The sequence below is a fragment of the Montipora capricornis genome, chromosome 2, assembly GCF_036669925.1.
Source record: "Montipora capricornis isolate CH-2021 chromosome 2, ASM3666992v2, whole genome shotgun sequence".
Taxonomy (NCBI): Eukaryota; Metazoa; Cnidaria; class Anthozoa; order Scleractinia; family Acroporidae; genus Montipora; species Montipora capricornis.
The window spans coordinates 42,775,864-42,788,363 of NC_090884.1; the positions used below are offsets into that span (position 1 = coordinate 42,775,864).

At 38.7% G+C, this 12,500-nt stretch overlaps 1 protein-coding gene across 1 annotated transcript in view; it reads right to left on the reverse strand.

Moving 5' to 3' along the window:
• The window catches only part of LOC138037361 (sushi, von Willebrand factor type A, EGF and pentraxin domain-containing protein 1-like), a 149,598-nt gene extending 143,071 nt beyond the window's left edge, over window positions 1–6,527 (reverse strand). Inside the window, exons 1-3 of the mRNA XM_068883301.1 lie at window positions 6,371–6,527; window positions 4,457–4,663; window positions 3,371–3,508 (exon numbers count right to left, since the gene is read on the reverse strand). Coding sequence (XP_068739402.1) covers window positions 3,371–3,508; window positions 4,457–4,663; window positions 6,371–6,425 — 400 coding nt within the window. The 5' untranslated portion in view covers window positions 6,426–6,527. The remainder of the gene's footprint in view (window positions 1–3,370; window positions 3,509–4,456; window positions 4,664–6,370) is intronic.
• Between the last annotated feature and the right edge of the window lie 5,973 nt (window positions 6,528–12,500).

A 12,500-nucleotide genomic window follows, 5' to 3' on the forward strand; every position in this document is an offset into this window, starting at 1 on the left:
AGGACTCTCTTCTTACGTGACTCAGGGGAAAGAGAATAAAACTTGAGTTTTGAAATAAAAATATTCTAATCAGGCAACTTAATTGTAGTGTTTGAGCATTACATGAAAATACCGATTCATGGATGTACCATGTATGAAATACCCGTTAATGTGAGCAAGAATACCGTTGACAAAAAGGCTGAGGATTCTCCACGGACGTCAGACTATCCTCGTACGCAGGCTATGAAACTAAAGGAATGTTACGCTGACAAGTCAAGGAGAGGATATCGCAACAGCCCGAAAACACGTGAACTGTTCAAATGAAGTGAAGCACTTGGCCCATAAACAAGCGAACGACGACATGAATTACTTCAAGCCCGAAAACATACAGACTGCGCAATTGAATCGTATCATCGCCCATCAACATGCAAACCGAGGGAATAAAATTTAGCCAGATAACATGAAACCAGCCATATTCAATTGCACCTGAGGCCATTAACATGCAAAGTGACCAATTGGATGGTACTTTGGCCTAAAAACATGCGACACGTTCAAAAAAACATTTTTGTCCAACAACCACCCTTCATACGAACGCGCCTCACTAGTCCTTTAGTAGTATTGCTTGTTTATAATTATCCTGATTATGTAGTGTACAATTTCACAAACAATAAACATAACATAAACTCTAGGTAATGAACCATAATATCTTCGAAAGAGTGCAATACTCTTATCTGAGTGAGAACTTTGGCTAGATTTTATATGAATTTTAACGAATATCGTACAAGTGAAAGTTGCTTAAAATTTGATGTTTAGACAAAGTGTTCACTGGCCGGTTGAACTCTTCGTTTGATAACTTAAACATTCACAGCTGTTTTCTTCCTACGGGTCACGATGAAAAATATCTGTGAGATACGACGTACATGCATTAATCCCACTTAATGGACGCTTTATCTAAAAATAGCTGTGCGATTTCAGAGTTTAATTATAAATTGCAACTCAGCCGGCGATGAAGGAAGCGCAATGGTTAGCGCAACTTTCGATAATGATCTAGGTGATCAAGGCGATGGGAGCTTTTGAAGCGAATTTATGGCTGTGTCCCCCCTACCCGACGTGACTTCCATGCGAAACAAACAGAGACCACTTCATTCCACGGGTTACGGAACCTTTTTTTGCGACTACAAACAAGAAGAACATACTACGCGGTCCGCCTTACAGGCATACAACGCCATTATCCAGTTAAGCAATAGGGGACGTTTTCCGTGTTTCCATAGCCTCATCTAAACACAAGGGGGAGTTGGGAGAATTGGAGACAGTTATGCAAACCCAAGACGCAGTCGAGGGTTGCATTAATGTCGAGAATTCTCCCAACTCCCTCCCACGGAAAAAAAAATTCTCTGTTGCTTTTATAACATATTTGTCAAAGATAATTCAACAAATGAAGGAAAATGCTGGGTTTTTTACTTCAAAATTGGAGACGCTTACCTTCAATCTTTCCCCATTTTTAATATTAAGAACTGAGTTATACTTTGCCTTGTGCGACGCAACCTAACTTACACGTGATTCATACTTCCAGCCAATAAAATCCCTTAGGTTTGGCAAAGGGTATGGGATACGGGAAAGTTAAAAAAATACCAAAATTTGTGACTACGATGAAAACATACCATCGACCGAAATGTCAACGTGGAACGCTTTTGATTGGGAAATCCGGATTTAGATCTTAAAATCTGGATCTTCGGATTTCCAATCGAACTCAAAATCTGAAAACGGATTTTGTCGTAGATTCACTAATTGGAAATCCATGTCGGGAAAGGATTTTAATTAACAAAATCCTTTGCGAAATCCGTTTTCGGATTTTGTGTTCAATTGGAAATCCGACAATCCAGATCCGGATTTCCCAATCGAAAGCAACCTAAATTAAAAGTAAATACAGTAGTTTTTTAGCGGTTTCCTTTCCGAAAAGTTGATTGAATTCGACATGCACATAAACATTCCCACGCCGTCACTGTAGTTATTTAAGTGTTTATTTACATTAGCCATAAAAACGGTGTAACCACCTGTCATATCACTTTCAATAATGCGTTCGCATATTTGTTGATTCTGAACGCGTCCGTTACAACTTTCATTCCTCTTCCCAAGCCTCCCTCGGTCATTTTTATTTGTTTGCGTGACAAAACACGACTGCCTCCAGAAAAGCGGCCAGCTTGACTGATTTATGAAGGAACTGATCGTAATCTGTGACGGTAGCAGATGACATTGCACAGGGGCACCCAACGAATCTGTTCCTCACATTATCTGTTCCCCAGAGGAATCTTGCTGGCTGGCAAAAATACAGGTGTTTCGATGAGCTGGCTGGGAAATTTTGTTATTGATAGAGGTTTTGCCTGGGAATTGCTGACTTTTTCTAGCATTTCAACCCGAGCTGGCTGTAGAAACTCTGAAGACTGAGGACGACTGAAAAAAAAAAAAAAAAAAGAACCCCTTCCCTCTCCCAGAGAGTAGTCACAAACATACGACGGCTGGTCAGAGTGATTGCGCTTGCGGAAAAAAACCTGTTTTGTCCCGGTTTTGTCGCTTTTGTTCGGTCGTTTTGGATCGAGGGATTTGAAAGTGCACGGAATTCCTGGCTGGGAAATAAATTTGATCAGCTGGCTGGGAAACCAACCAATTTTATCTAGCTGGCTGGGAAATTTCTTATGTGTCTTGCTGGGAAAAAGGAACAGATAATGTTTTCCCAGCAACACTGAAAAACACCTGAAAATGCCTTAATAACATTTATTTTCATTAACTGGGGTATAATAATACATTTTACAACAAATTGGTCGTTGGGTGCCCCTGATTGCAGCTTTGCAGCATTTTCAATTCACTATATATCCATTTTTCGCGCATGATTTCAACTAGAAAAAGTCCCATTGCCGAGTGCTGTACGTAATTTTATGAATGATATATCTTTTTGACTAAACAGACAGCAAAGTCTTTAGCCTTGTCAAATTCTCTAAACCCTGATTTCTAGAAAACTGAACCGACAAATATCATCCGGCCCCTGGGAGTAGTACTCCATTCATTGGACAACCGATGCTTGTTTGTTTGTTTGTTTGTTTGTTGTTCCAGTCCAAAAAAGACTTATTACGTTGGGGAAAATCAGATGACAAACAATAGGTTATTGTGACCAAAACAAGTGCGTTCAAATCAAAATAACGCGGCTGGCATGTTACCAAATTATGTACTATGACTTATTGGTTAAAAGTACTTCTAAAGTACAATATTACAATGCTTCAGCGAATTTTATCATTCGTCTCTCAAATAAACCCTTGGATAATTGTAAAGAACGAACTCTTTGAGATTGAGGCTTTCAGGCTTTTACTCTTTGAAGCTGAGTTTCAAATATGTTTACCTTTCTCCACGCAGCTGTAACCACAACTTCCATCGCAAAGACACGCGTACTTATCCGAGCCGCATCCACTCTCCGGGGAACATTCTAGGGTGCACTTTGTCCGTGCAGGACGTATTGTCCTCCTGCAAGCATGAGTTCCTTAAAACAGCGAACCCAAGAATATAAGTACCATATACAGCGGTTGACATTTAGCACCCTCAGTTCTCTGGCCATATTGGATATTATTTTACGTATCTGGCTTGAGAGAGCAACGCTATCGGTTGAGCAAGAGAGAACTGGATAGGATCATGCAAGTCCATTCGTAGACCCAGCCAAAGGTGATTCACTGGCACACTGACTTGAGGTGCGTTTTTTTGGAAAATCTAAAAACGGATTTGTGATTCAGATCAATGGATTCTTCAGAGTCAAAAAATGACCGCAAAATCCGAAAAAGGATTATTTAACATAACAACGCAAACAAACAAACCCATAGTTGCGTGCAATTTCAAAAAAAAATAAAATAAAATAGGGGTTAACTGGTTTGTTTTGGGGAAATTCTTTAATGAAAATGCCACCAGAAAAAAGTAGTTTAGCGATCGATAAAAAGAAATGGCGAAAAATATGCGTACTAAACGGTACAAATCGATTACAGAGGATATTTTTGCAGTTTACTTTTTAGTTGTAGGAAATGTGCTAAGAATAATATTGCTGCGAAAAACTTTAAGAGTAATTTCTGGTGTGAAATTTTCAGGAAACCTTACTATTTTCGACCTACTCGTGTCTTCGATCGTACAGTAAAACTGAGAAAACCATTTGGGCAGAACTCTCATGTACGGTAGCTGTTGTGTATCAATTTTGCATTGAAAACCGCTTGTCAAAAGTACGCTTTTCAAATCTTTTCCCATAAAAACACTTAAGTGATGAATGTCAAGAATCCGGATTTAGATTTGATCCAAAGTATCCTCCTGAGGAGTGGATACTTTGGATTCATGATCCGTTTTTGGATTTCGCCAAAAAAGAAAACGAAAAACTGTTTTTGGATTCAAGAATCCGTTTTCGGGTTTTCCCAAAAAAACACACCCTACAAATTGCAAAGAGAAGCTTTACCTTCACATTCAAAAGGGAACTGAGTCCATCGCCCGCTAATGCAGATCCTTATGGGGTTACCACCTGGTACTTCTTTAAATCCTTTCTTACACGCCAAAGTGATTGTCTCGCCAGTCCTGTAATTTCGGTTGTAGTTCTCGGGCTTTGCAATGTAAGTCGTAAATGGGATTTCTGGCGTCGAACACATCTCCACTTTAAAGACATTACCTAACCGAAGTAAAAACAATGAATAAAGAGTTTATAAACAAAACAATACATATTTATACAAACAGGTAAGTATATTTATAGAGACGGACTAGATCGAACAATCATTAGGCAACTACCTGCCAAGGATGACGAATGCCATTAAAGGGTATATAAGTCTGTAAGTTGAGAACCATCTTTCTATTGTTAGAAATAAAAGAGCTATTGGCTCTATGTAATGATGAATCCAAGTTCGAGTGAGGCCTAACACTACTGTGAAGTTTTTGTACCCAATTAATCCATCAGGGATCAACCCTAGTATTGGAATTGGGCCCACACAAGGACAGAGAAAAACTCTGACCAGGGTGGGATTTGAACCCACGACCTTCGGATTAGATCACTGCTGATAGCAGCGGTGATCTAATCCTTCGGATTAGAGCATCATTCGGATTAGAGTCCCGCTGATAGCAGCGGTGATCTAATCCGAAGGTCGTGGGTTCAAATCCCACCCTGGTCAGAGTTTTTCTCTGTCCTTGTGAGGGCCCAATTCCAATACTAGGGTTGATCCCTGATGGAATAATTGGGTACAAAAACTTCACAGTAGTGTTAGGCCTCACTCGAACTTGGGATCATTACTCCAAATGCTACTGAAGGACAACAACTAGCGATTATCTATGTAATGAATTAGGCAATGACTGATTTTAACAGAAATAACGAATTAAGTCATGCAAATTTGAACGAAATGTATTAGCGCACTAAAAAAATGTTTACACAAAGAGTAAATTCCCTGCAGAAGGATCCAAAAGAATGTACCAACTCGGATACCAAGGACTAAAAATTTGGTCTAAGGCAGCGTTTACACGGAAGCGGCTTCATTTGCAATCGACTCGCTTTCGGTGCGGTTAAAGCTTAATTTCGCTTACACGGCGCATGTCGAGTTCTTTATTGCCGGAAATGTCGCGTTGTTTTGAAAACGCTGGCAAAAGTAAAGCGTTTTGGAAACGCTACAGTCTCGGGTGTCGTATAAACTCGGACGAAACCGAATCGATTTGAATACGGTAACCGTTGTTGTTTTGATGCCAAATTTGACTTGATAGCGGGGATATAGCTCAGTCGCAGTGCAACTCTCACATATGTCATCACTACTTGGGTTTATATGGCATGCTTCGTTTCTTTTTTATCGCGTATTTTTTCCACCTAATATGAAGAAAATCCTTCAGTTTAAAGGACCCTAGTCAGCCACGCCCATATTTTTGTTGACATACGGGAGTTTTGGTGTTGTATTATTCTTGGGACTTAACCAAACCAAAAGTAATCGTGAGAAAATGCGAGTTATTTTTTATGGGCTCAGTTATATTTATTTAACAGGTTTAAACACACGAGCAATCGAATGGCTGAACTCAAGTTTAAAGTATTCAAGTGGTTTCTGATCGAAACACGTAATGAACTTCTCGATGAACGGTTAAAATGCAAAGGAAAAATGAAGTAATTGTTAAGGCGCGAGTACAATAGATGAGAAGCACAGTGTAATCACAGTGTATGATGCTGTAAATAAAAGTTCAAAAATGTGCAAGTTGACTTTCACCGGGTGGACTGGTTAAGTAATATTGAAACGCAATACTAGCTATAATCGGGAAAATCGGAGAATCGTATTGAACTTAGAGAATTGGAATAATGGTAGAATCGGAAGAATCGTATACTGAATCGGGAAATCGGAGAATAGCATCTTACCTTTCGCCGAAAGGAACATTAGCCATACCAAATAAGAAGTCAATAGAATCCTCATCCTGTCTGTCAGCTGATTACAATGTTCAAAATGCGACAAAGAAAGGAGTAATGGCTTATAAACAACTACGTCGCTTTTTTTGTGATTCCAGAGAAGATGACAGTTCTGTCGCTATCATGTTTCATCTTCAAGGCGAGGGCTATCATGAAGGTGATGAAAATCATGACACACATCAAAGTCACATGTTATCACAAGATGACATTTATTCTTTCAATTTATCTTCCATTGTTGTTGTTGTTGTTGTAGAACTGACTTACGGATGAAAAGTAGGAAACGTCCCGGTAATATAATAAAACTGGTCACAGCAGTAAACTTCGACAAACCTTTGTAGCAAAGGGGATTAGGAAAGTTCTCTACGGTATAGGTTCTGCAGATAATCGTTGAAATTCTTCAATTTAGCTCTTCTCCTTGGCGGTCTGAGCAACGTTACTACAGGCTACTACACTAACATTGAACTCTAGACACAACGCTCTGGTTGTACACAGGGACTAGAGTTCGTGGCTCGGCCCGGCGCACGACGTAACCTAACCTTGTTCTCAGGTCCTTGTCCACTGAACCAAACGACACGTTGGTAGCAAGGAAATGACGCACATTTACATATCTTTTGATAGTGTTTGTATCTCAAGGCCAGGCTTATTTCATTGCAGTTTTCTTACTATCTTGGCTCATTCAGCTCGCGAGCAATGAGAGAAGTCAGATAGCAACTGGAGTGATGGTCAATAGGGATGATTTGTTTTCAAAATATTTTCACGGCTTAAAACACTCCTTTCCATTATATTTTTTTTTTTTGTGTGTTCTGAGCTCCTGCATCCGGCTTAAACATTATTTCGTTAGAATGCAATGTGATACATGGTCAATTTCCTGCTAGCAGAAGACCTACAAGACGGCTTCGTTTGCGCACAAGAAACAGTTGATTTTAGAGTCGAATATCAAAGTCAATGGACTGAAAAAAGAACATGTCGTCACTCCCGTAGAGTTTATTTCTAACTAAACGGCACTCACGCATGATGTTTTCTAAAGGGTCTCAATATTAATGGCGTTACGCTTACGCCCAGAAATGAACATAAGAAAATAGAATTTTGACATCCAAACACGAAGTGTCGCTTTAAGTCTAAGCCTTTGCTACCTTTCAACAATAAGGAAAGAGTAAATCAAGGTTAGCGTTATTAAAATCCGCTTGCATCTAATTAGGGGCATTTCAGGACATATCTGTGGTGTTAACCTTAAAGGAGAACTGAAGGCTAGAAAATCAAATTTTTTTGTGTCTTATTATTATCGAAATATAACGTCCTTTACCTAAACAAACAGGAAAAATCCTTTTTCATCTTGAAAGGCCTTGAATTTGCCCAAAATCTTTGGTTGTTTTTCCAATTTGAACGCCCGCCATTTTGTTTGCTTTTCCTTCCGGTTACTTCCAAAAAAGGAATGTCAGCCGCCATGTTGTGACGTCATTGCGCACAAGCAAGCAGCTGGTTTTCACTGAAATCTTCTGTTATCGTTAAGTCTCAACATAGTACTCCGCTTTCTTCGTCGTTAATACACGTAAGTTTATGGCAGAACTTGAACCACGTTTTTTCGATCCAATGCGAGAAAGTTCAGGATCGGAGGAAGAGGAAGCAACCGAAAGGGAAGACTCAAGATGGGGAAATACGACTTGGTGCAGCTGTGATTTTTGCTTGAACTGGGAGGCCGGGACAGCAAGAAAAGGAATGCATCTGCTGCCGCGAGATAGAGGAGCTATGAACAAATCTCAGGTGAATTGATTGTATTCAAAAGGCAATTAAAACAACTTGATTACTAAGAGATTCTGTTGGCTGCTTTTGTTTTGTCTGTCATTTCGATTCAATTTGAGAAACTATTCGTTGTGTAACGCAGCATTCTAGCTTTTCGACCGTGTTTACAAAGAAAAGTGCTATAAACTGCCATCGCGGGTCTGAGTGCTGCGATTAATGAACAACATGTATGTAAACACATAAGCTCTGTTCGTAGTTTTGCGAATTTTCAAACTTCAATTAAACATCTTTTTGATCGTTGTCGAGTTTATAAAACCCAGCCTGAAGTGCGAATTCCAATCACGAAATAACGTGTCCCAGTTGCTTGCAAAAACAACCTTTCGGTTCATTTCTCCGGCGCTTGGTTTGCCACTGAAATCTCCCGACTAAAGAAAACATAACTTACTCACTGGGCATAAATGGAATCGATGGAGTCGCAAAGTTATTCATCATTTCATCAATTACATGCAATTGTCGCATCGACTGCTGTGGCCAAGACACCTTCAAAACAGGAGGGTTCGAAATGATCCGAACAGATGTGACAGGGCTGGATATTTGGCTAGTTTTTTCTTCTAAATTCGGATGATCCATTCTTCGAGAAGGACTCCATTTTAAAGAGGGAAACGATGAGAGTTCTACTAGAACAGCCCACAATAGCGCCCTGAACCATTTTTCAAGTTTCCCGCGTTCAAGCAAGTGAGCGCAATGACGTCACGCATAGCGCCCAAGCCTGCTATAGTACAGCCAAAATGGCGGACTTCCATCGAGTGACCAATACGGATCTTTCTGGCCTCATAAAAACGTCAAAATGTAAGGAACCCCTCAAATACTCGAATATTTCCTTTAACCAAGTCAGGCACGACAAACTCGGCGAAGGAAAAAATATTTCATTTTTATCTTCAGTTCTCCTTTAAGTCATGAGACATAAAAAAAGAGATAACCGCTAGGCTTGAAAATGGCAAAAAAAGTAGTAGTTAGCCGTTAAAAAAGAAAAAAAAAACATTTAGCGTAATTTTTGTTTTTCTTTGAAAAATGGAATGGTGATTATTTCGAAATATAGACCTTATTCCAAAATGGCTGTCATTTAAATATTCTTTTGTTTTCATTCAAATTAGCCCTTGATGCCTCGTTCTTGAGCTGAAAATTCAAAAGAATATTTTGCCTTGAACGAGGCATCAAGTTCTAATTTGAATGAAAACAAAAGAATATCTAATTGGTGGCCATTTTGGAAAAAGGTGTACTGAAAAACTTCAGAGCACTCGACACCGTTTTACCTCTTTTGCTCTACTCTCTGACATTCCGTCCTGTTGGGCTTGTCTGACAAGACAAAACAAGTCCCAGATTACCGCCCAGTTGGAGGTCTTGACGTAAATGTAAGTCGCATTCAGTGGTGACCAATGACTTATTGCGTTCGACACTGGGAGAACGCAATTACTAATTGTGGGTATCCTGTGCATAGGGTGAGCTTTGGTAAGCTTTGATTTTTCAGCCCCATCTTGAATTACGTCATCCGTGCATGCGCATCTCGGTTTTTACACGTCATACGCGGAATTCGTGACTTATTTGCACTGACACGCTGATTTTTGGCAAGGGACATTTTTTGTAGTAATCTCTCAGATAATTACTCGGAATTTAGTTTTCTGTGCAGCAAATGGACAATAGAATTACGAGGCGGTGATTTCATTCGTTAAAAGACAATGTACTACACCCCTTTGAGCAATACATTTGACCTCCCTCTGTGACCTCCCTCTGTGACAAAACAACTGCAACAATAACAAATAAATTAAATACAGCCGCGAAGGAGAAGATTTCCGATAGCGAGAGACTTGAAACAGCCTCTCGTCCTATAGAATTCGATGAAAATCCGATTTTAAAACTTGCAGTGGAGCAACCAAATGATGGGTTCTATGTTGGGGCTTCAGTGTTACTCATTTTATTTCGTTTGCTGATTCAAAGCCCAACTTCCACTAGAGGGCAAATGACGCAATGCGATGCAGCTAAAACATGTGAAAATGCTGGATTCAGCCTTCTGGAATGTTATGAATGACATATTTACCCTAATCTTGCCTGTTGACCGCATGACGAAATCGCCAGTACAGAACTTCAGCGGTATGTTAATCTGGAACCTTTGCAGCTGGATACCGGTATTAAGACTTAATTACAAGAATAGTTTTTCACATGTTTTCTGTGTTGCTACACTAGTGTTTCATCCGCCTTTGCCCCACCGGCTGCTTTCACTTGAAACCAGTTTATCTGATGTCACGCTACATGCTAAAAAATAGACATAAGGCTCTCGTTATTTCCATTCCAACAACCTGTTCCAAAACATACTATTCCTAATTAGCTGTGTCACCTGTTGAGGGGAAAGGACAAAGCATAGACCTCCCTTTTGGACCGGGTCCTATTTATTATTATTATTATTATTATTATTATTATTATTATTATTATTATTATTATTATTATTATTATTATTATTATTATTATTTTTTTTTTTTTTTTTTTTTTTAAGTTTTTTTGTAATTTAGTTATTTATTATTATTATTTTTGCTAAAAAGTGTCCCAAAGCATATTAATGAGCTTTTTAACCTCAGATAGGACAATTTCGTGACAAAGGGGATGAGTTCACTTTGTGACAATGTTTAGACTAGGTATCAGTTACAAATTGTTTCATTTTGTCATTACTAACAATGATAACAGTACCCAAAGAGAACAATAACCATGTCTGTTCATTTATCACTGGTATTTTATTGTTATAAAATATGTTAATGTTTATATATATTGTTCATGTTGGGGCTGGCTAATTTGGGAGTCCATTGTTGGATACATCAGATGAACTTTATTAGGGCTTACACTAATTTGTAAAACGAAAGAAAAGGAATAGAAATACAGAAAAAATCCTAAACATTCTTTAAGCTAAGCTTAGGCCTAAACAAAAGTTTTTAGGCCTAATGTTAGCGTTGGTAAATGGTTAGGGTTGTACCTGCCCGGAAATTTTTGATCCATTTTGCGAAGCGGATCGAAATTTTCGAGGCAGGTACAACCCTAGTAAGTGTAAGTCCTTTCTTGAATAATATATAAAAAAGTTCTGTCCTGTTCTGGAAAAAAGTTAATCAATTTTATGTCCATGAAATTAAGAAAGATAAACTTATATTTAAAAAAGATTAATTTGTTAATTATAATATTACCAGTATAATAAATTGAATAAATGTATGATGTAGTAAGCTATTTTACAAGGATAATTTCATTTCATTATACTGTCTTGATCAGATTGATTGATTATAAAACCATATTTCATAAATTAAATAGATTTTCACAATGGGAAATGATGTGGGTTGGTGTCTTTGATCCCATTCACGGGTTCAGTAAAATCCAAATGGCCCCTTCCATTTTAGCCTGTGCACCGCTGTCCACTCTCCGAACAAAAATCTGAGAGGAGCGTCTGTGATTTACCGTTGTTAATCGTGTTCAATACCGCGGGATTTTTCCTGGAATGTATGGAAAATGTTTGATTGGGTATTACCCCTCTATCATTACATCATTGAAACAACGAGTTTTAATTGGCTTTCATTTTTGTTTCTCCCCATCAACACGGTGGGAGATTTCACGATGAGTTCGTGTGTACTTTGTGCATGGTAAAAGATACGAATAAAAATTTTTTTGATGTTCAAAGCGGTTTTTCTTTTAAAGTACGAGCGGAATTGTTATCTATGGAGTGTAAAGTGGAAATCGATTCTACATACATTTGTAGGAATTGAAAGCGCTCCTGACAAATCTTCACGAGGTGAATATTGCACGATTCAAAAGATTGCTCAGTTCAAAAAACGTCCCAGGCTATCCCCTTACCAGTCAATATAATCTCAATGCCTTGCTCGGACCAGCCTAGCTATTCTCAAGAACAATCTATAGAGCGTTTTGCCCTGGAAGACTTGAGATGTGTACATATCGAGGAAAATATAAACAGCTCATTGGCAACGATCGGGGTTGCTCTGAAGATCAGAGCCGTACCCGGTTGGAAGACTTGCAAAGGTATGCTTTCCTTTAAAGAGTACTTCTGTGCTATAAATCTAAGGAATTTTAAAACTATCAGACACTCTTCAATGCACTTTTGGAATCTGCCTCATTTACCACCGTTTTGGAAATTTAGCTCCAAAGAAATATGATTTGGTCACCGTAAATCACTCATTAATTTTTGCAAAATTATTTCGAAACAAGATTACTAACGGTAAATTCGGAGAGTGGGCGTCTGTACACTGCCTACTTCCATTCTTCCCTGGAGCGCATAACATTTTATTTAAAGTTCAAG